The sequence below is a fragment of the Melanostigma gelatinosum genome (assembly GCF_949748355.1).
Source record: "Melanostigma gelatinosum genome assembly, chromosome: 14".
In the NCBI taxonomy this organism is placed as follows: domain Eukaryota; kingdom Metazoa; phylum Chordata; class Actinopteri; order Perciformes; family Zoarcidae; genus Melanostigma; species Melanostigma gelatinosum.
This window is the reverse complement of record NC_136647.1, coordinates 4,654,174-4,676,691: the sequence shown is the minus strand read 5'-3', so window position 1 is coordinate 4,676,691 and position 22,518 is coordinate 4,654,174. Positions and strand designations below refer to the sequence as shown.

The window sequence follows — 22,518 nt, the reverse complement described above, 5'->3', positions numbered from 1 at the left end:
AGTTTAAATAGTTTTTCACATGCTCTTGTTTGCAGAAAGACAGATTCAGGGTGTGACGTTATCAAGGAACTCCCAACATCCACTGATTAGTCTGGTTTTCAGCTGCCGGGTGCTAAGAGCCCTCCAGAATTCTCAGCCCCTGGCATAGCAGTTATTATGTCTTTGGTGCTCATCAATAACTTTATTTTTGTCAAATTAAACCTTTACATTTGACTGAAATCCTCTTCAATTGGTCTGACCTACAACTTTACATTTTCTAGTTGCATTTACCCATTTTTACCATGAATTTGGTGATGGAAAAATTGTGAAAAAATAGCACCCAAAATCATCATTATGATCTATGAATAAGAAACCAATATAGTTTAGAAACCTATGTAATATATATAAATTTGACCAAAAGTATGGAATCGAACGAACTATTGTCATAACTGTTCAAAACGCCATTCCAGGATTTGCAATTTTAGAGAAGTGACACACGAATCAAACATTCCATCTTGCACATGAAGAGGCGTGCCATCTGTACAGGTGTGTGTGTTCTGCTCAGCGTGTTTCCTCTGTACCTTTGTCGCTGAAGTCGTCGACCAGGATGACCTCGGCGATGAGCTGTGGGGGAGAGCGGTTGAGCACGCTGTGAACAGTCCTCAGCAGCGACGACCAGCCCTCGTTGTGGAACGGGATGATGACGCTGGTGTTGGGCAGCTTCTCTGCATACAGCTTCAGTTTACAGCTGGAAACAGGCAAAAATAAATTCATGAAATATGACACTTCTGTCCTTGTTTTCCTCCGTCCGCCTTATTGAGAGACGGAAGAAAGCATCTCATTCACATCCCACATCCACCGTTCTCCTGGTTACACACTCGCCTCCTCGGCAGATCTTGGGTCACGGAGGTGACTTATGGATTCAGTGCTCAAATGGATGTGTTTACGCAGTCTTGACAGGTCAGGTCAACAAGCAAAATAAAGTCATTAAAGTGAAAAATGCATTTACTCGCCTCTAAGAGAGACAGTGTGAAAAAGAGCCCTTTACATTTCATATTTACATACACATACATTTTTGGTTTTGTAGCCAAATTGTCTCTGTGTGTTGCACAACATATTACAGAAAAATAGTAGTAATCACAATTAAAAAAACACAGATGATCATATTCTTGAAAATATGCTGTTTTCAGGGAAAAGCTATAAATAGCGCTAGCAGTGAACAGTACGATGTAAAATCATCTGTCAAATACGAATTCTCTCTCTGTTCTTGGCTGGCAAAAAAGAAGAAGCAATGAATACAACCACTTAAAACCACCATGCATCTGTGTTATATACTGTTTTTTGATAAACATTGTTAGCCAGTGTCTTTCAAAACCATAACAAATTGCCATTTTAGCGGTTTCTGAACTGACATGGTGACATGGATGAGATTTGGTGAGGTTAGGCACAAACACAATTAGGTTAGGGGTCATGGTGTGGTTAATCTAGTTACTCCGTCCTTCCTGTGGACATTATAATAACCTCGCACGAGCTCAGTGCAGCGGGCTCTGCAGTGACATGTTCCCTCCTGCATCAGAGCCAGCTTTAATCTTGTTATTTGCAGCACATACAGCTGTAATCAGTCGCCGTAGTTGTTAACATTGTGCTCCGATGACGGGTTACAGCGATCACCTCGTGCATGATCATCACAGCAAGCGGCGTGACCCCTGCATAGGAGCTAATCACGGGAAGAGAGTTACGGCCCCTACGCTGATAGAGAGAGAGCGAGGGAGCGAGAGAGAGCGAGAGAGCGAGAGAGAGAGGGAGCGAGAGAGAGCGAGAGAGCGAGAGAGAGAGAGAGAGAGAGCGAGAGAGCGAGAGAGCGCGAGAGCGAGAGCGAGAGAGAGAGCGAGAGAGAGAGAGCGCGAGAGCGAGCGAGAGAGCGAGAGAGAGAGCGAGAGAGCGAGAGAGCGAGAGAGAGCGAGAGAGCGAGAGAGCGAGCGAGCGAGAGAGAGAGCGAGAGAGCGAGAGAGAGCGAGAGAGCGAGAGAGAGAGAGCGCGAGAGAGAGAGAGCGTGAGAGAGCGAGAGCGAGAGAGTGAGAGAGAGCGAGAGAGTGAGAGAGAGAGAGAGAGAGAGAGAGAGAGAGAGAGAGAGAGAGAGAGAGAGAGAGAGAGAGAGAGAGAGAGAGAGGCGAACTGTGTCAGACAATCAATGTCCGTGTTGAACATCAGCCTGCGTGTTATTTATTCAAACATGAACGCTGGGAGACAGGCGGGCAGAGTGATCAGCAGACGGTCGACTGGTGACTCTTAACAAACCCTGTCCAATTCCACAGGGGATGTGTGTGTGTGTGTGTGTGTGTGTGTATGTGTGTGTGTGTGTGCGAGAGAGAGAGAGAGAGTGTGTGTGTGTGTGCTTCAATTAACTCTTGTCGGCGTACAGAAATCTAATGTGTCAGTCGCAGGTCTGGGACCGGCTGCCTCGGAGGCACCGACAACATGCCAATCAGCAAGAGGGAGACACTGCCTGTGAGGCAGACGAAGTGAATGAAGTCAGGGGGAGCAGCCACTGGTCGGTGGGGGGGAGCAGGTGTCTCCGTATGATTGGTCACAGGAGGGTGACAAGTGTCTGGCAGCCACACGGGCTACATCAGACCTTAACACCATTGACATGCTAATAATTCAATTACAACTACACCAAAGCAAGTCTTTGGGCTTTGATTGTAGCTGTTGTTAAGTAAACACTTGTAGATAATCGATGGAGGGAAGGACTGGACGTAATTTAGACTTGATTTGACTTGAGACGTAACAGCAGAAATATTCAAGTTGTTGCATGTTTTGGCCTGCTGAAATCCTGGAACACTTATCCAGACTGAAGGGATGGGCGTTTAATACCTCCAAATCAGTGTCTAACATGACATTAACTTTTCTGGTAATTGAACAACTAAATAGTCTACATGATGAAACCTATTTTTGTGTACTCCTGTGTGGAATGAATATTTTCTCATTGAATTATTTTTGTGTAGAACTTAAGTGCAAAATAAATATAATTCAAGTAAACATTATAGAGAAAAAATAAATTTTCCAGCTATACATGCTATATATGTTTATGCAGACAAAAACAGAGCAATCAGATTAAGTAGATTGTTTGCTTTAAGATTAGATTTCTGGAGAAATTCAAGTTATGTGCTCTATGTTATCAATTAAGACAACGTAATTGTTGATCACGATATCTCGACATGGGGTTTCATCACAATATGATTCCAAACAGGCCTTGTATTGCTATACACCATGTACTCTTTATTGACAAAACTTGGTCTCAGTCAGCTGACTGTCAAAACAAAACTGAACATGTGGTTGATTTGAGGTGTTGCATTTATTCCAGAGTACCTGTTAGCACAAACGACTCACGGCAAGAGATGTGTACGGTCAAGGAAGGCCTGCTTTTATAAGCACCGGTTTAAAAAAAGAATCAGTCCTTGTGGGTAAACTGGCAGAGTTATGAAGATGAATACACAGGTGGATGTCAGGGAACTTTAATAGAATTCCACATTTCACTGCGTGTGCGGGATTTATTTTCACAAGATACAATCAAATGATTCACGGCAATGTCAGTCCATTGGTGGCACTCCTAAAAATGATCTTTGTGTTGGCATTTCACAAGCAAGTCAATGCATTCAAATTGCATGCATTGTTGACCGTGCACAGCAAGTGTTCGACTTTGTTTAATTAAGGTGTGCTTTCAAACATTAACCGGGAGCCAGACACACACACACACACACACACACACACACACACACAGTTGTCTTTTTATGAATTTTGGGGACATTACATTGACTTACACTGATTTCCTGGAGACACACCCGAACCATAACCGCTACCAGCCTATTACCAACCCTTTCCTAACCTTAACCTAAACCAAACCTTACCCCAAGTCTTTTCCAAAAATGTAATGATTTAGGTTATGGGGACGTGCACAATGTCCCCGTAAGGAAGGCGAGTCCCCAAAATGTGAACATTTGAAGGTCCCCTCAAGACAGGTAAAACTCGCCTATACACACACACACACACACACATACAGGACTTACTTTGCATGTCGAATGTCAGGGATGGAGCGATTGAGGGAGATCCGGTTGCTGATGTAAATGTTGAAGCCGTTCTCCCGGTAGGCCTGGTCTACCCGGTCAGTGTCTGACAGAGGAAACGGTTTCCCCTGTTCACCGTTACCTGCATCAAACACAAACATACAGTCCAGGTCAGTGACTCATACATGTAGACTCAAACACTGCGTCAGCTTCTTTTGTCCGCTTGATATTTAAGTCGGTTGATTATCATGGTGTGTTTACTCCACCAAGTGTGTCCCCCAAGTGGCCAGAAATCAATTAACACTGGTTGAAGGTTTCTGGCTGGAGAAGACCAGATGTTTGTTTGTTGTTTGTGTTATTTAATGATATTCTGTAATTACCTTTGTGATACTTCCACTGTGACTACATTTACAAAATGCATGCAAGGGATCAAAGCATTGAAGCACAGAAAATGTTATTTTTGTGCGGTAATTCATAATTATTTTCATGATTGATTCATCTGGTTATTTTCCGTTTTAATCTATGAATCGTCTGGTTTGCAAATCGTCAGCAAACAGTAAGAAGAAAATGTTTTCCTAATCCGAAGTGGCTTGTTTTGTCTGACCAACAGTCCCAAACCCCAAACCTATTTAGTTTAATGTCATAACAGAGCAAGAAAATATGCTAATATTTGGATTCAAAGCATTGTAATCAGCTGGGGAAAAATGACTTTCATAAAAAATGAACCAATATGTTTTCAGTCCATTTAGTAATTAACAAACATCACACATTACACAAACATTCAAGCTTATTTCAGGAGTGCATCAAATTACACTGTGCTGCATGTTTCATAAGCCACTCATCAATGCACTCCACACAGAGACGCATGCATGGAGGCGTATCTATAGTCAGAGGAGAGCATCAAATTAAAGTGGGCTGCCTTGTTTCATTAGGTAGAGATGATCTGTCGACGATCCTGAAGGTAATAACTGTGAAGAAGAACTCCTCATTTTAACGGCTCATTTCAGAGATAAACTCTTCCACTTAACAGTGTTCTTCTCCTTCCACAATGAACACACATATATCACTTATTTTGTGTTTTCTGCTCCTCCTCGGGCAAATCTGAACCCGAAGACATTTTTAAAAACCATAAGATTCCCTTTGACTGGATTACAGATTCTTTCAGTGCTTTTCTTCAAACTGAAATGTTGTTTACTTGCACACTTTCCTACTTAGCTGGCGGCATGTGAAGTTCCCCAGACAGGTTTGGTTATTGAGACATACAGTGTTTCTCTTTCTGTCTGTCTCCATCTCTCTCTAGGCAGCTATAGCATTCAAACTGCAGTCTCTCAATTTGCCTTTCTCCGTTACTGCATGCTGAGATATTCAAACACAAGCTGTGTCCCAAATTCATACCACATATTTCTCTGCAGGTTCTGGGCCTGAAAGTACAAGGCACAGGGTATATTTATTGTCGTTGCACAACAAAATGGATTTTGCAGTCCCATTTTGTTATATAATATAATACAAAAAAAAAAAAAAAAACTTTATTATATGGTGGAGGGTGGAGAATGAATTCAGGGGTCTCTCAGCCTGAGGAAAGAAGCTGCTCTGAAGTCTGCTGTACGACAGCTGATACTTCTGTGACACTTGCCAGTATGCAGGGTGAACAGGCGATGCATGGGATGGGTCTTTTTAATATTCTTTGAGCTCCTCGCAGGCACCTCCTGCCACCAATATCACTGATGCTCAGTAGCTGGGTGCCAATGATATTCTGTGCAGTTGTAATTACCCACTGTAGAGCCCTCCTGTCCTGGGCCGTGCGCATCCCATGACAGTTTGTAATGTTTCCAGTCAGCCTTCTAATGCTCCTCTGTAAAATGTAACAAGAACTAACCTGGGCATTTTGCCTTCTTAAGTTTCCTTAGGAGCTTTGTTCACCAGGATGGAGATGTGTGCTGACCATGTCAGGTTGCTTGTGATGCTGATACAGTGTGAAAAGGAGGTGGCTGAACACACAGCCCTGGGGGCCTCTGGTGTTCAACACTCGGGAGGAGGACGTGTGGCTCTCATTCCGAGCTGGGAACACTGTCCTGTGACAGTCACATGTTGAAAAGCTTAGGGATGACTTCAGTGAGCTGATGATAACGACCAGGGATGGTATCACACCCAGCAGCTTTACTCGTTTTTCCGACGGTTTGGCCCGTTTACTCAGCTGGATGTAAGAAGCCAGCAAACGCAGGGACATATTTGTGTAAAGAGTTGTGAAGATCCGTGTTTTTTTGCCTAAATCTAAGTGTACACTGTCCCTGTGCAGGCAGTTCTTGTGCGTACTATAAACATTAGAATCCTATCAGCAGCACTGTTCTTATAGTACCACCTAATAATATATAAAAGCCAATTCAATCTGTTACATTTGTAAAAAACAAAAGACAAATGCATGTTTCCCACTCAACGCATGAGACTGAATCGATGCTTATAGTAGAAGATGCACTGTGTATATTTACGGACTCAGAAATGTACTCGCAGCATTGATTCACACTGCTTCTGGGAGAGACACATCCACTTGGAAGGTATTAAGGAGGAAATACATTTTAAAAACTCTTGAATCGAAATAGAACGCTGCAGTCTGTGTGTGTGTGTGTGTGTGTGTGTGTGTGTGTGTGTGTGTGTGTGTGTGTGTGTGTGTGTGTGTGTGTGGCCTCAGTGCTGAAACTCAGCAGATGTTCTAAGAAAACTTGCCCAAACAAAACAGCAGCATCAGCACAGAGCTAGGACCTACCTGAGCGAGCAGCGTCTCTCCTCATTGCTTCGTAGTCGTGCCAGTCTGTCCGCCGCACACCATCGAGTCCCACCTGAGCGACCTTCCTCATCTGGTTCAACCCCTGCAAGAGCACACGGAAGAAGTACAAACCATTTAGACCTCCATCATTTTAGCTGGTCTGTTTCCAAAAATATATGAACCGCAGAATATTGTTGGGTCACACAAAAGCTCTCCATCACATTGTCTGGAAATGAAAGATGTTTCCTCGAAAGACCGAGAAGTGGCTCTGTAAAACATGAACTTTGATAGTCTTTGATATTAAACTGTAAACAAATACAGGACGATATCTTGTGCTTCTAAATAATAGAAATGTAATGCGTAGGAATCTATTCAAAAATGTAATTGGTGCAGTAAAATGCCTGAATAAAAGAATATACAGATACATCAATTTTTTCAACAAACACACAAACTTGTAACCCACTTAATAACGACTTCATTTTCCTCCGAAATCTGTACGAGTTATATTTTTCTCCCTAAAGTGTGCTACTGACAGCTGGCGGTTTACACAAAGGGCGGAAAAGAAATCTCTTTCTATTTGTTATGACACCTAGAAAATGACATTCCGTTTCACTGCTGTGACACACATGCACAGACATACACATGCCGTACACACCCTCATCACCAAAAGCTCGTGTTCTCCGCTCAGCATTAAAATCAAATGCAGCCATTTAAGAAATTGCCTCTGCTTTGGAAATTACTTTCTGAGACTCTGAGGATATTATAGGATCACAGCACAATGATAATCAATTAGTTCCATGGGAGGATGCAATTAGTACATGTTGTTAATGCAAACGACACGTCTGACTGCATTGAATACTATTAACCTGTTAGCTGATGCCACAGCACAGGCAAACAAACCACTACGGGTGTAATAGGAGGCTGCAGCCGCTACAGAGTTATCCAAGGTGGCAGATACTGTATAAAACATGATTACAACTTATACTATGTTCTCATCTTAACAGTATACTGTTATTTGTAATATAAATTAAATCTAAATAACATTTTGTATGAACAGAAAATTATAAAATGTATTAAAAACAGCAAGAACACTCCACAAACTGTACTGGAAACATGCATACGGCTGAGTTTGAGAGGCCGCAAGTGGTTTGACGGACAGTTTTGTCTTGGACTTCAAGCACCAGAGCAGGCATTCGAAACACAGCGCATCAACACAACAGCCAATTAAGTTTAATTGTGGAAAAATCAGGATTTCGATTGTTCAGTGCCAACTCTTTTAAGAAAAATGAGGAGCTAATTATTCTGATTGGTGGTGTTAGAGATGTGTTGAATTCGAATTGATTTGTATGAGGAGGTCACTGGAGCAGCCACCTCTCCCATTCTGCAGGAAGCAGACAGAGGCTTATTCGGCATGATTTCACTCCGCAAGACAAACATTTTGCAGTAACGTACCTCAGTATCAGGCCAAAAATGTGAGTCTGAGGTTGTCATCATTTTCTGTTTGAACTGTTTAGTCTTTTCGTTACAAAGTAAAATGCCCGTATAATTCTTTCCCGAATGCGTCCTTCCTCTCTGTTTGCTTCATATTTCCTCTTGTTCCTCTTCCTCAAATATTCTTGTATGAGGTCCATTGTGTCCCACCAGGACGTGACATGAAGTGAGAGTCCATCTGTGAGTTTCCAATTTAAATAAAGTGACTGATCCAGCAGATGTTGAGGACTTTGCAGAGAACAAACAAAAAGGGGAATCGAACTTCCAGAAAAGCTTAATCACTCAACACTAATATAATAATAATAATAACAATAATATACAGGAAATTAAACTGGACACCACACTAACCCCGCATTACAATTACAAAATAACAGCCAAAAAGTTCAATCTATTTTTTTCAAAAGATCCAAGCAAGCGTTGCAGCAGGCCTCGCCATCATCGCTCCTCCGTCTCACAGAGCCTCGACTGCTGTCACCTCACCGAACAAAACCCCCAGGGTTGCCTGACCCTTTCTCGTCCACCCCAACACCCAAAAAAAATCCAATTCAACTGGCGAGGCAGGTGGGGTAGGATTGCAAATAAAGGAGTGCATCTCCACTCCTGTGGGTCTGTATTATGTAGTATCAACCACATCACCACCTCATAAAAGCTGGTGTAAATGGCATTCACATAAAGGAAAAGAAAAGGTCGAACAGCAAACACATTCATCGTTATTCTGCCTGCTGTGTGCTCCGCCGATACCTTCTTAATGGCCATCGTGACAGGGACGAGGCTTCACGCTGCCACAAACACATTTCTACTGTGGCCACTTTTCGACTGCATCAATATTCATGGTGTAGCATGAACTAGCTAATAGGGCATGACGGGAGCAATGCCAAAAAAACATGCAGCCAATGTTTTATCTCCGTCAACTATTCAGTCATTAATTACAAAGCACTGTGTCAGATAAGGGGCACGCTGCAATGGAATTCATACTTTATCAAGCGAAACATTCAGGTTGAACGTATGCGGGAGAGAAGACGACAGTGAGGGAGGGTGTGGGTGGCCAATTTCACCTGAGTGATCACTCATTAACGTTCATGTGGCGTCTTAATGGTCTACTCATCTATTCATCGAATGTTTGCTGCTTCCAAAGTATCTCTCCCTGGGTTGGGATAAACATCATGAGTTACAATTTATATATTTATTTTCACAATGCAGTAGAACACAAAAAAACACACTTCAAACTGTAAGGTGCCGACAGTAGAGTGCCGATCTAGCACCGCTGTCTTGGGTGATCGAATGAGGAGTGACGTAGTGACGCCGTGTACAGTCACAAGGTAGCCCCGCCCTAAAGCATCCCCTGCTGTATGGTCTGTTAGACTCTAAATGGACCATAATGTACCAAATGAACATCACGCTGCACTGATGAAGACGTGAAACTAGAGATTGAGACCATGAACTCATGTTCGCAATGTTTACTGAGGTAATAAATCAAGTGAGAAGAGTCACTTTCTCATAGACTTCCATACAATATCACTTATTTTTGCAACCAGAGGAGTCGCCCCCTGCTGGTCAGGGAATGCAGGTTTTAAGACACTGCCGCATTGGCTTCACTTTTCAGCACCGGAGGTCCGCCTGGCCATGAGTGGCCACCCAAAATAGAATGCAGTTTGCTTCAGCAGAACGAAAGATGATGCACCCTTTTTTACTTTTTCTACTTTTCTCTTTTTTTTATCCTTCATCATTCTACATTACTTCCTATTCTTGACGTATCGGCCAACTATTTTGTGTCATCTCTCAGTGGCTTCTGAAAAGGCCTTACGCGTCGCACCTGACCAGACTTGAAAAGGTCTTCAACACCTCAAAAACCCAATGAAAGGCGCACGATGAATGGAAATGCCATGCTAACCTCTGAGGCGTTACGTTCTCTGAAAAGAGTTGCCTCACCGTGCTCTGGGGCAGTGGCTTTATTCTTCGGTGGATGTACAGTACCGTGGCACAAGGGAGAACCTTTTCTCCTGAGATAGAAATGACGGCAAACTCAGACGAAAAGGCCAGTGACGTCTCACTTGTACCTTCTGAACTTTCTAATAAAGCACAGTGGAAAACGTTGCAGATAAAGAGAATGTCAGGTTGTTAGTACATGTGGTGGTTGCTGTCAGCCTCCAAATGATTTGCATTTTCTCTGTTAGAAAACACCCTGATACGGATTTTCTGAATAAATCAGAAATAGGGGTATTGTTTGTGTTGCTCTGGTCCCATATCGCTATGTATTGCATGCTCTTATGTTGCATTACTGCCTCGAGAAGCATTCCCAAGAGGATAGCTGAACTGCCAAGTCAACACTTAACAATTCATTAAGACAAGAATGTGTCTAGACAGAAGACTGTGCAAATATTTATCTTCATTTGTTGTTGTTTAAGGTATAAGATAGTGCTGGTTGTATCTCAAGACAATTGTGCAGAAAATGTTAATTTATAAGAATATTCAGTCATCGTTTACATTCAGTTCATTTAGTTATTGCCTGTTTGTGTTCAGCTTTCTCAGCCCTCATGGAGATCAAGTTGTCGTTCGTTGCCGCTTGCCCTAAAGCACTAATGTAACGCCACGTTGGTGGGAACGAGGCGTAAACAAGGAGAGATTGAGGACCGCTATTGGACTTCCTTTGTTTGGCGTAGAGGAAAAGCTGGTCTTACCAGCAGAGCAGTCAGTCTGATAAGAACAGAGCTGTCCATTTGTTCTCTGAGAGGGATGAATCCGACCACCTTGGGTCAATACGTCCCTCTTCTGTTTCCTCTCCCCGTGCTCAGAGCCGACAGAAGCTCCGAGAGAGAAGAGGAAGCTTTTCTGTTCTTTCCCCCCCCCCCTCTCCCCTTCCTGTTCTGTCAGATCACAAACAGATCCGCCTCGACCCCCAGAGACACAATTACCTGTCTTTCCTATTCCACCTCACCCTCTGCTCTTCCTCCTCCACCCTCAGCCACTTCACAGGCAAGTCAAGCTGTGCTGGAGGCTCACAAATCCCCTGTTACCTCTTCTAAGAACATGAAACTTCTGCATGTACTGACCTGCTCCTGCGCCATTTCAATGAGAGGCCAGGCTAGAGGGAGCCAAGTCCTTTCACAAGTCACAACACATGGCTAAAAAGAGCAACATTATCCTCCCACCACTAAAATGTAGATAAGGTGTTTGGGTTTTTAGCCCTGTTTTGATACGCATGCAAATGTCTCTATAGACCTACGCTGCCTGTGCTGTCAGAGCAAGACATTAATCTGAGGGCACAGGACCTCCAGGCGGAGGACCCTGCCGCGAGGCACTCCAAACTCTCTCAAAGAGAAGGCCACAGCATAGTCCGCTGTCTCCCGAAAGGAGTCATTATCCAGAGTCCTGCTGAGCAGGAAGAAGACCAGGGAGATGCCAGACTCATGGAGTCCCCCCCACCCCCGCGGTCTGAGACATTCTGCTCAGATATTAATGGATGTGATGTGAACGCTGGTCTTAAAAAATGCTTTGCTCACCTGCACAGGAAAATGGAGGCTCTCGCTCCTGAATCAAAGTAAAGATCAAGTGAAGGAGAAAGAAAAGGACACAAGAACATGGGACTCTGCAAACGGGCGTGTCCACACGAACAGCACCAGCAGGTGCCACACGGCTCTTTAAAGGTGCTGCACTCCGCGTTGTTGTTTTTTTGAGTGCAGTGTTTCAAGAGACAAGTTAAATTTTCCTGAAAATGTCACATCAATCACCTTTTTCTCAGCCAGTTAGTCTTCCTTTTTGTTGTTGTTTGTTTTGTTTTTTACAAAAATGACAGACAAATTGATAGTAATGACTGTGTCTACATTCTCTATCCAAACACATCTGCTTGATATTTGTTCACTAAAAAAACATTTGTAGCTGGTGACTGATACATTGCTGTACAGCCTAAGCTACTGTCAGATGTTTATATTGAGGTAATAGGAATTCCCTCTGGTTACACTGTCTGCTTTTATTGTGAAAGGTAAGAATGGTAGGAGTGGATCTGATGTGTTCTTCCTTTGTATTTTGAAAATGTCCATTCAGCACAACATGATTGGCTGAATGGATTTTTTGCCGCTTAATCGTCACGTTTTCTTGAGAAACAAATATTAATATATATTGATGTGCACACAAACAAACCCCCTCACTGTCTAAAGGTCTAAATACATAACTAATTTGTGCAATTTGTACATTTGCCTTGAGCAATACAAAGTGATTTAGTCACGGATGAAAAGTAAAATGTAAAAATAAATGGTCATGAGAGACAACCAGGCGGCCAGGTTCCAACATATTGTGGAAAGAATGGAGGCTGTGCATCACTCTGCTTGTTTTCAGCTTGCAGCCTTGTAATTGTACATATCTGTGTGTACATACACACATAGTAAACAAACGGCTACACGAACAGAAGACAGAACACACGAAGAGGTATACACTAACAGAACAGACACACACTTCAACTGTACACAAACACCTCCAGCTAAAAGCAGCCCCGCTATCAGCCGACTACAGACGCTCTTCCAAACAGCTTCAAGGATGCTAATAACAACTGTTGGCGGATTGAGCTGGGAAACTTGCAAATATCTGAATTTAAGTCTTTAAGTACATTAGGCTGACCTGACTGATCAAAAGGTTCTCCGTGGAACTTCAGAAAGGGCCAGGAGGAACTCAAGTTGTAGAGCGTTAGCATGAGTCTGCCAACCATATATTGTTTCATTTACAATTTGTTGAGGTAATTGTTGATGTGAACAGTTTTCACATCGGGACTACTTTAAGAAGTAGTCCCTGTATGAAAACTGCTGAGAGTGATATCTGTGGATTATTCAGAGTAGGGGTGTCGCATATCGCGTCCGGTATTGATAACCGAGATCTTAAAGAAATATGAACGAGTTAATAAAGTTTACACATTGTGTATATAATCTAGCACCTCTTAAATCATTATATATATATATATATATATATATATATATATATATATATATATATATATATATATATACACAGTCATGGTTACTCTATCCACCTCCCTAAACTCTGATTTTGAGTTTAATTCACCTGCTCACTTTTTGTTTTCTTTCTATAGATACTGTGAAAATATTGTTAATGTGAAATATTTTGGTTGTGAAAATCTGTTTTGTGCCAAACCTAATTCAGGTTTGGCACAAACTGATGATCTTTTTTTTTTTTAGGTAACTTTCCACCGGGATGACTGCAGGTGTTTCACTGATGCATATCTCAAAACCTTGGCACATGGAAATGAAAACAGCTGTGTGTGACACTGCTAAGTAAGAAAACATCATTTTTTTGTAAATTTGGGTGAAAAGCATTTTAACCTCCCTTGCACAGGCTTTTGACTTTCCAACAAAAGGACACACAAAAAAACACATTGTGGGCTTTAACCATGGTGTGATGGACCCGCTGTGGGGTTCAGTAGTAATTTACAGCTGTGCTGGTTGCTGCCTCCACTGGCTCCAGTCCAAATGCATCTCAGCCGTTCAAATAAGATCCTTATTGTCATGTCTGAGGAAGTGGAAGGCAGGGGAAGAACTGCAGAAATACAGAACGGTGGCCATTAAGTGCTGAGCCGTGTTGTTGCCACCTCAAAGAGCAGCTTTCTGTCCCGTTTTCAGCCTGAGGCGAAGGCCAGGTGGCAGTTTAGTGAACAGTGGTGAACACAGGAATGAAGCTTCTACCAATGTTTTCAGTGCAAAAGAGGAAGATTATATTTGTTCACATGGTAGTGGAATTATAGCGCTGTAGACTAACTGTTGCTTCATGTCTAAAATAGAGATGGTCGGGTCTAATAAGTGTGTTCATAAAACCGGCGACCTATTTTGTGGTTTTGTTATGAAGACTTGGTGCTTGACTTCCCATTAAGCAGTGTAGCCGTGCTCTTTGTTAAAATTAAAAATAACTTTGCGGCCCAGATACACAACAGAATCTGCAGTGTGAAGCTACAAGACAGGCAGAAGCAGAGGCAGCCATTCACTCGTCACTCTGTGTGAATGTCTCTCTGTCAGCAGAATTCAAACAGATGAGCAACTCGTCTCCGCTTGTTGCTTGTGTGCTGGGCTCCCTTCGACCTGGGGGTACTAAGGGACGCTCTAATGTACAACTCCCCATGTAAACTTACTCTGTGTGTTGCTGAGCCGGGGAGCCGCCCTCCCTTACAGTGATCAATGCTCAATTTGGTTAAGAGGCACAGATACATTGGTTTAACACGCGGAGCTGTCAGGGTGCCGCTGAAAGGCATTCAGCCACACTGCTGTGTACCCCAAGATTAAATTCATTTTAAATAACAGAAACCTTCCCTTTTTTACCTTGTTTCACAATAAAAATTTGGAAAAATTGAACATTTACACTCTAACCCTAAAACAGAAACACAATAAATAGAGAGCTGCTTCTTGACTCTCTTTGGACTGAAACATTCAACCATTTCAGGCTTCTGGCAGCAACGTAGCCGCCAACAGTTTGTGTTCAACATGCTCCACAATGAGCGCTTTTCATTCGGCTAATTATTCTTCCCTCCCGTCCTCGCTCCTTGGTCCTCCAGCAGGACCCGCAAATCAATTGAGGTCCCCTGTCGTCGCGGATCCAATGGATCTCACAGGAGATGAGGAACGAGGAGGGAGGAGGCTTCAGACGGCAACGCGCCTTCAAAGTGAATCTGTTTAGTGATTGGTGTGATCTGATGGGAAAGCAAAAGGAATACTACCGACTCTTCCAAAACAGTGAATGGATCTATAATCACTACTGGAACGGCAGACAGTAGTTAATTATTTCTACACATTTTAGGTCAGTTCAGATGCTGTGCGACATGATTAATTACAGTCTCCTCTACATGACGCTGGACCGAACGACGATGCCTCGTGAGAAAATGCCTCCCTGTCAGGCGGAGTTAAGACCAGAGGAAGAGACACGAATTAGGAAGCGATGTCAGGGAGCCACATTAGGAAAGCACCCATTTTCAACATGCAGAGAAAAATGAAAGCAATGTCAATGTGGAAGAATTCCTCAAATAACCCCTAGTTGTATCCAGCCACACAGATATCAGACAAAATTCTTCTGCAACCTCCTGGAAACCCTCTTGTGTCCCTTTTACTCTGGATAATCCACAGAACACATTTGTGCAGCCAGTAGTTTCAATGGAAACTGGTCACAGCGAGTTGCCGCTGCACTTTCAATCTCCACATAGCAGCTTTGTGTCAGGCAGTCACGCTCTCTCTTCAACTGCTGCTGCTGCTGCTGCTGCTACACTGCCCTGAAAGGAATACTCCACCAAACATGTATCTTTTCATCACCACTGGTATAAAAGTGACTCTGAAACGTCGAAATCGGTCCTTTGCAGAGGTCAACGTCTGCTGTGAAACAATTGTTGCTTCCTCGATACGTTCCCAACATAGTTTTGGCCGAGCTTCGGAGATATGAAGAGATGATGTGTTCAATGATGATGGATAAACTCTAGGTTTCTGAAGATACTGAGCATATGTGTCATGGGTCAAAGCGGATTAAGCAGGAGCGGTGCGACTGGGGGTTTGCCGTTGGGATCTATTGTACCTGCTGTGAATCCAAGCCGACTGCTGCTGTAGTTTCCCTTGAAGGAGCAGGAATGAATCACAAACGGCAAACTCCTCGAACGAGAATGCTCCAGGGCAAACAGGAGGAAACTAGTTGCAACTAAATAAACGAGTATTCAGCTGAAGAAAAGCCGTCTTCTCCTCCTCTCTGGTTAAATAACTCTTTAAAAAACAATGGCTTTGAATGCAGTGCATTTATATGCTATTTTATCGAGTAGATCAGTGGGCGAGATTGTGTATAAATGAGACTGCAGCTCATTCTCTTTATGTTTCATCCGCTCTGCTCTTATTCTGATGGTTTAAGCACTGTGTCGTCTACAAGTGAAGCTGACAGAACCCAACAAAGGGGAAGGAAATATCCTCTACAGATGTCTCTAACAAGACGTATGTGGGAAAGGGCTGAATGGGATAAGGGTATTGATTTTTATCTACTTCAGTGAAGCCGTACCAGCCCACAGGGAGCACTCAAACACAGAACACAAACACACATATTGTTCCATCCTTTTCCCTCATTTGTCCTTTGTTCCATTTGTCTTTTGCTATTAAGTTTGCCAAAAAAAAAGAAAGATAAGAAGATGAATGCTTGCAGCCAGCTTCCAGCAGTGTAAACGAGGTTCTGGGTTATATTAAAACCTAAAATAACACAAACGTTAGCGCTGCCTGATGTACATCTGCCAGCCTAGTATGTTTCCCTGCTTCTCACACAATGCTTGCTAAAGCCGTCAGTACCCACATGACACTGAAATAACGGCACCATAATGTCAGAGTTAAACCAGTTTCCTACCTCACAACAACTCCAATATGTCTTAGAACTACAAAAGTTCCTGGACAAGCAAAAATCAGCATCAAACCAATTATATCAGGTCATTATGATCATGTTTTACTCCCCAGCCATCTGCACAGCCATCGTAACGAGGTAGAGGCATAGCAACACAAAGTCGTCCACAGACAATGCAATCCTGAGTGACGAGACTGATTTTAAACCAGTCCTGTGTAAACCAATTATCAAGTATTATATTTTCACCGTCCAGAATGGCGTATTTATTTCAGATCTGATGCCATTGGGGGAAGATTGTCACAAATGAACGCTATTAAAAACTTAAAAAATAAGCTTTTATCCAAAGCACTTTACAATGTGCCCCTCTAATTCACCCAGGAGCACCATCACATACCGGTGATAGTGAGCTACCCTGTGAGGCGTTGACATCTGCTACTGGGAGCAGTATGCGGTTCAGCCTCTGGCCCCGAGCACACTTCAAACATGTGGAGAAAAGGAGCCGGGGATCAAACAGCAAACACCTTGATTACTGTAGACTCGCTCTACCTCATCCCGACTAACTGACTAACTGTCTTTGTTGGTTTATAACAACATCGGCAAAGAGCAGAATTACAATTTCAAGTACTGACAATGTGTTTGGCAACCTACCATGACCATGATCACACTGTCCATTCTATGTCTAAAGCCACTGACGAAACCTAATGTAACCACTCACTACGGTTAAAGAATAACAGCAGGTTCAAATTTTCACTTTCCTTTTTCAGTCGACAACTGGAAAGCCTTGGGAGTCATCATGAACCATAATGAATATACAATATGATCTCACTCTCTCAGAGTATTTAGCCTGAAACACTGTTTCAATACAACTCCGAAAAGAAGATGTATAATATGATTAGCCTTTATGTTGTTGAATTCCGGAAGGATATTAAAGGCAATCTATGTTAAATGTTCTCTCAGGATGATAGCAAATGTAATTTTCTATCACAAAGCACCTGAGAATTACAGTTGAAGTCTTTACAATACACGGCAGACGGATAAGTGACTGAGGAATATTTTAATGGAAAGTTAAAGAAAAAGCAATCGAGAGGCTAAAACAAACCAAACCAAGAGTATTTCTGATTTATCTCAGCAACAGTGAGTTTCAACCCTTTCCAAAAGAAAAAAGGAGAACGACAAACTTGTTCCATCCAAATTGAGTCATGAGTCATACGTCTGTAACTGTTTCTCGTTATTCCATTAATCCTCACATTCATCAATAGTGCAAATAGCCAGTGGCAAGCTTAGATGTCCCCAACGGCAAGAGCTAAGGACCAGATGTTAAAGGACAGCAACATCAATTAAAACATGATCACTTAGTGAAACCATCTACAGTTGCTTCCCGTAAAGGAAAATCAGAAATGCAGCCTCTAAATGCTGTACATCCACCGGCAGCAAATCACCCCGTCTTGAGCAGATATCAATAATACCAAGCAGCAAACAAGAGTGACTTCACAGGAGATGAGCCTAAACCTGCTGCCCATCCTAAGCCTCTATAGCTGCCTTAATGGGCTGCTAGAAATCTCAAAACGACTGCTTTATTAATTCAGATCAGAATGACACCACAAGCGGAGCAAACCAATACAACCTTAAACTGTGTGGACGGATTGGACATCCCCATGTGTTATGAGAAGCACCGCTTGCCTATTCAGGCGCTCTCCATGGTGCTGAACCTACGCGGTTGAAGTGCGGTGAAGTGCCAAAGCGCTCTCCATGGTTCTGACTCCGCACCGCAGATACAGTCGGCCAACTCAACGTTATGGGCGTTCTCTGCCGCTCCGAGCTGATTTCTGTTGTAATTACAGCCACTTCCAAAGTCGGCTACATCAGTGAGTTCTTTGTTTCAGTTCGTCGAGTTCCAAGCAAGGTTCCTTGAATTTCGTAGAAAACGAGGAGACAATGTAAAGGCAAATACCGGGCACTTGTGGTTTTTTTCCCAAGACTTCCCAGTTCGAGAAACAATACATAAGAATAATGCCACGAACCTGTATCCGGAGGATGCCGCCCGGACCGTCCACCGTGCCGGGCGAGTTGTCGAACACTCGGTCCCTGTACAGAGACCACAGCCCGACGTTGGGGAGGAAGAGGAGAGCCGCTATGAGCAGCCCGGCGAACTGCAGCAGCCTCTTCTCCTTCCGCCTCATCTCTCTCCGGGAGAAAGAAAGCGCGAGTGAAGAAGCAGCGGCGGTGGGAAACACGCGAGTCCCAACTGCCCTGGCTTTCCAAGCGAAGACAACTTTCACTCTGACTGACTGGAGGGGACGAACTGCTTTTCAAGCTACATGAAAAACGCCCACGGACGCAACGTCCTCTCGTGACTTTCACAATAAGACCCCGACTTGATTATTCAAAAAATAAAAAAATAAACAGGAAGAAAGACACGTTAGGTTCACTGTTAAAACAGCACCTGTGGTACACCAGGAAATGTGAGTTTTAAAAAGACATTAACAATTCCGACATTGGTAATAAAATGTCAAGCTTCACCCGGCTTTATCTTAAATAACGTGCCGGAAGTACCAAAAAGCTCAAACTGGTAGAATAGATATCCGCACACCTAAATCTATGCAGAGAACGCATAATATAAAACGTCTCAGACAGTTTTTGTTCTTTGCATTCACAATGAAGTTACACATGAAGAAATCAAATGAATTCCAGTCATATAGTATGGAAGTATTCAGTATGCAATTGCCTGGATACAAAGCAAATAGTCATTGTAATTTTCACAGTCCCCTCATATTGATAAGAAGCAGAAGATATATGTCTGATGAAACCTTGTCTGATGAAAGGTTGATGAAAAATTAGAAAAACGCTACTCGATATCAGATCAAAGGGGCATAAAAAAATGCATATAAATATTGACACTGTGCACAGCTATGCTTTGTCAAAAGCTGGTTAAAAGTTACATCATCTAACCACCACATGTTAATTAAAGTTTAGAACCAATCAAATAAATCTGTAGTACAGAAAAACAGCTGAATTCCTGTAGACTTCTGGAAGTTATTTATGTACAAGTACATTATAAAAAAACATACAATACTAGGCTGCTTGTGAGCCACACTTCTACGACCAACATGTCTACCCAAAGGCTGGAGGAGGTACTTCTATGAATTTGAATGGACTGTACAGGTTTTGCACAGCCCCCATTTTGAATCCATTTTGTAACTCTTCTGAAACCAATATTTAATTTAGTCTACGTTTTTATCAATTCAGCATATTCTTTTACATGTCAACTATTTCTGCACATTTTATAGGTAAACTTTTAGTACCAACAACTACAGCTTCATTCTATTATTTCCTAGTATTTAGTGTATGCGTCTCTCTTGCAATTAACAACATTGATGCTTTTGTTTTGAAGTGTACATCACCTAACTTCCTGTGTTTTTCTGGTTCGCTCTATCAAACTTGATCCAGTTCATAATTTTGAAAGAAGACTTGGAGGGATAATCATCATGGCCAAACATTTGACAAACTTCTTGGAATTTAGTGAATTTAGACAGAAGGAGACAAATGAAAATAAAGTGAATGACGTCCCAGTGTCAGGGAAATCATGTCAATACGCTCTTATTCTTTGCATAGTGACCTTTCAAAATAAAGATCTGTCTTCACAGGAAGTTAGATTGAGGCAACAAAACCACTTAGTTAGGTTTAGGAAAAGTGCACGGTTGACATTAACTTGTGTGATTACCGAGTCATGTGACTGCTGTTGTGGTCTCAGCTTCAATAAATGAAACTTCTGACCACACCCAACAGAGATAAAAAATAAAACAACCTGGAAACTTCCAACCAGAGAGGGCAGTAAAACACTGCTTCCCAGCCTAGTGTGAAGTGTTTCTTTAAAGGGTAACTGAAAAAGACCAGTAGTGACAGTTCTTTTGTGTCATTTCATTGCCGCTGCTTTCCAGTATTCGTCTCTGTCCTCATCCCACAGTCACGTTGAATTATCTCATTACTTTTGTGCCGTGATAAGAAGCCAAAACGCATCTATGAACACTTTCTCAGTTCATGCTTCCATGTGAAGAATCTTGTTACATTTGTCTCAACCCTCCTCCACTGCCTCCCTTTCCCTTTAGCAATTTTTCTCAAGGCTGCACTTGCAGACAGAGACAGTGAATACAATGACTGCATTATATTGCATTGCCACTGTGCTGCTCCTTACTTAATTAACGCCAGCCATGCTGGACTCCAGACTGAATCAGAGCCTTTCCAGAATATTATCCCATCTGAAAAGCGTGCAGAAGGAGCAGAGCAGGTGTCAGCTCAACAGAGAGAATGTTCTTTCACCAAGTGACTTGTGCAAACATCAGCAAATGTCTGCCCCTCTGCACTGCCCTTGAGCAATAAATGTGATCCCTGATATTGCAGGGGCATCTCATGGTCTCAGTGGGTCAGTGCCCCTCTCAGTACATCTATTCATGCACAAATGAATCACGAATCAAAAACTGAACACCTGCATCTGAAGTGGTTATTCAGAAAGACGTATGCTAATACCACATTCAGACAACAGTTTACAGTTTAGCAGTACACTTTACATCACCAAACTTGAATGTGTTGTTGGATTGTATCATATCCCATTTAGGGAAAAGTTGTCAGTTACTTTGTGTCAGATATGTACGAGTTACATGGAATGTGTTTTCAACTCAACGACTCAACAGTACAGTAGATATCCTTTTCACTCGCCATTGAGGTGATTGTTGAAGTCATCTGCTGGACCTGTTTGTTTGACCAGTGTGCCATGGGAAGTTAGTTTTATAAACACATTAACGGCTAATGTTTGCGGAGCAGATGTACCACAGACTCTTTCTACTGGCTACCTGCAGCCCACATAAGGCGTAGTAGTGTGAGTCACAGGCGAAACAACATGGTGAGCTTATGTTTTGGGATTGTGTTGGATGTTTCTTCAGTATTTTGGACCCAGCAGAGCGCTCTGAAGTTTTTCTGTCTTTCCGTTGTTCTTTGTGTTTATTTGACCTGTAGGAGCAGATTTGACAGCTCAGTTCATCGAAACAGAATGACGCTTGAGTAATTGCTTATCAGGGAAGTCGTGGCAGGGCCGCTTCTGAATGAGCTCTGCTAATGGCTTTCAGCACAGAAGAGTAAATCAGTGATCTGCCATCAGGGGATATTAATGCTGCCAATTTCCTCTGCTTTGATGTACTGAGAATTACCTGGGTTTCTTTGTTGTTGTCCCCCCCCCCCCCCCCCCCCCCCCGAACCTCTTTCAAATCCACACTGAGCCTGTGACATGAGCAGGAAGAGGTATAAAGCGTAAATCCCCACCACATTCAGAGGTTGCAGAGTTCATCCATAATTTATGCGGGAAGACGCTGAACAGATTGAATTGTCACAACTCAGGCTGGTACAGATGGAGAGAGAACAAGAGAGGAATGAGCCTCTCTCTCTCTCTCTCTCTCTCTCTCTCTCTCTCTCTCTCTCTCTCTCTCTCTCTCTCTCTCTCTCTCTCTCTCTCTCTCTCTCTCTCTCTCTCTCTCTCTCTGAGTGTCCAGACCAGGATTAGCAGAGGCAGAGACTGCAACACATCCTTGGTTCAAGTCCGCTCTGTCAAACAACGTGTCTAATCTTGAGTTAACCCACACTCATTCCTTCTACTGTATACGCATGCCTGTCAAATACAAGGGTTAGAAGAGATTCGAGAGATGCCTGACTGGTTTAGAAATGAGGATTTGTTCATCGTGTGTGTCAGAGGTTACAGGGATGAGGCAAATGCCAGTTGAAACAACAATGAATCAGGGGGCAGTTTGAGGTCAAGAAGAGGAGGTCAGCATTCATGCTTTGCTGTCAGTGACAGACTGAGTGAGAATAACTTTTACAAAATGAAAT

The 22,518-nt window shown here is 42.8% G+C and overlaps 1 protein-coding gene across 1 annotated transcript in view; it reads right to left on the bottom strand.

Annotated features, from left to right (window-relative positions):
* The window catches only part of galnt10 (UDP-N-acetyl-alpha-D-galactosamine:polypeptide N-acetylgalactosaminyltransferase 10 (GalNAc-T10)), a gene marked incomplete at its 5' end in the record, with an annotated part of 52,084 nt that extends 33,260 nt beyond the window's left edge, over positions 1-18,824 (bottom strand). Inside the window, 4 exons of the mRNA XM_079283416.1 lie at positions 561-727; positions 4,047-4,185; positions 6,805-6,907; positions 18,666-18,824. Coding sequence (XP_079139542.1) covers positions 561-727; positions 4,047-4,185; positions 6,805-6,907; positions 18,666-18,824 — 568 coding nt within the window. The remainder of the gene's footprint in view (positions 1-560; positions 728-4,046; positions 4,186-6,804; positions 6,908-18,665) is intronic.
* Between the last annotated feature and the right edge of the window lie 3,694 nt (positions 18,825-22,518).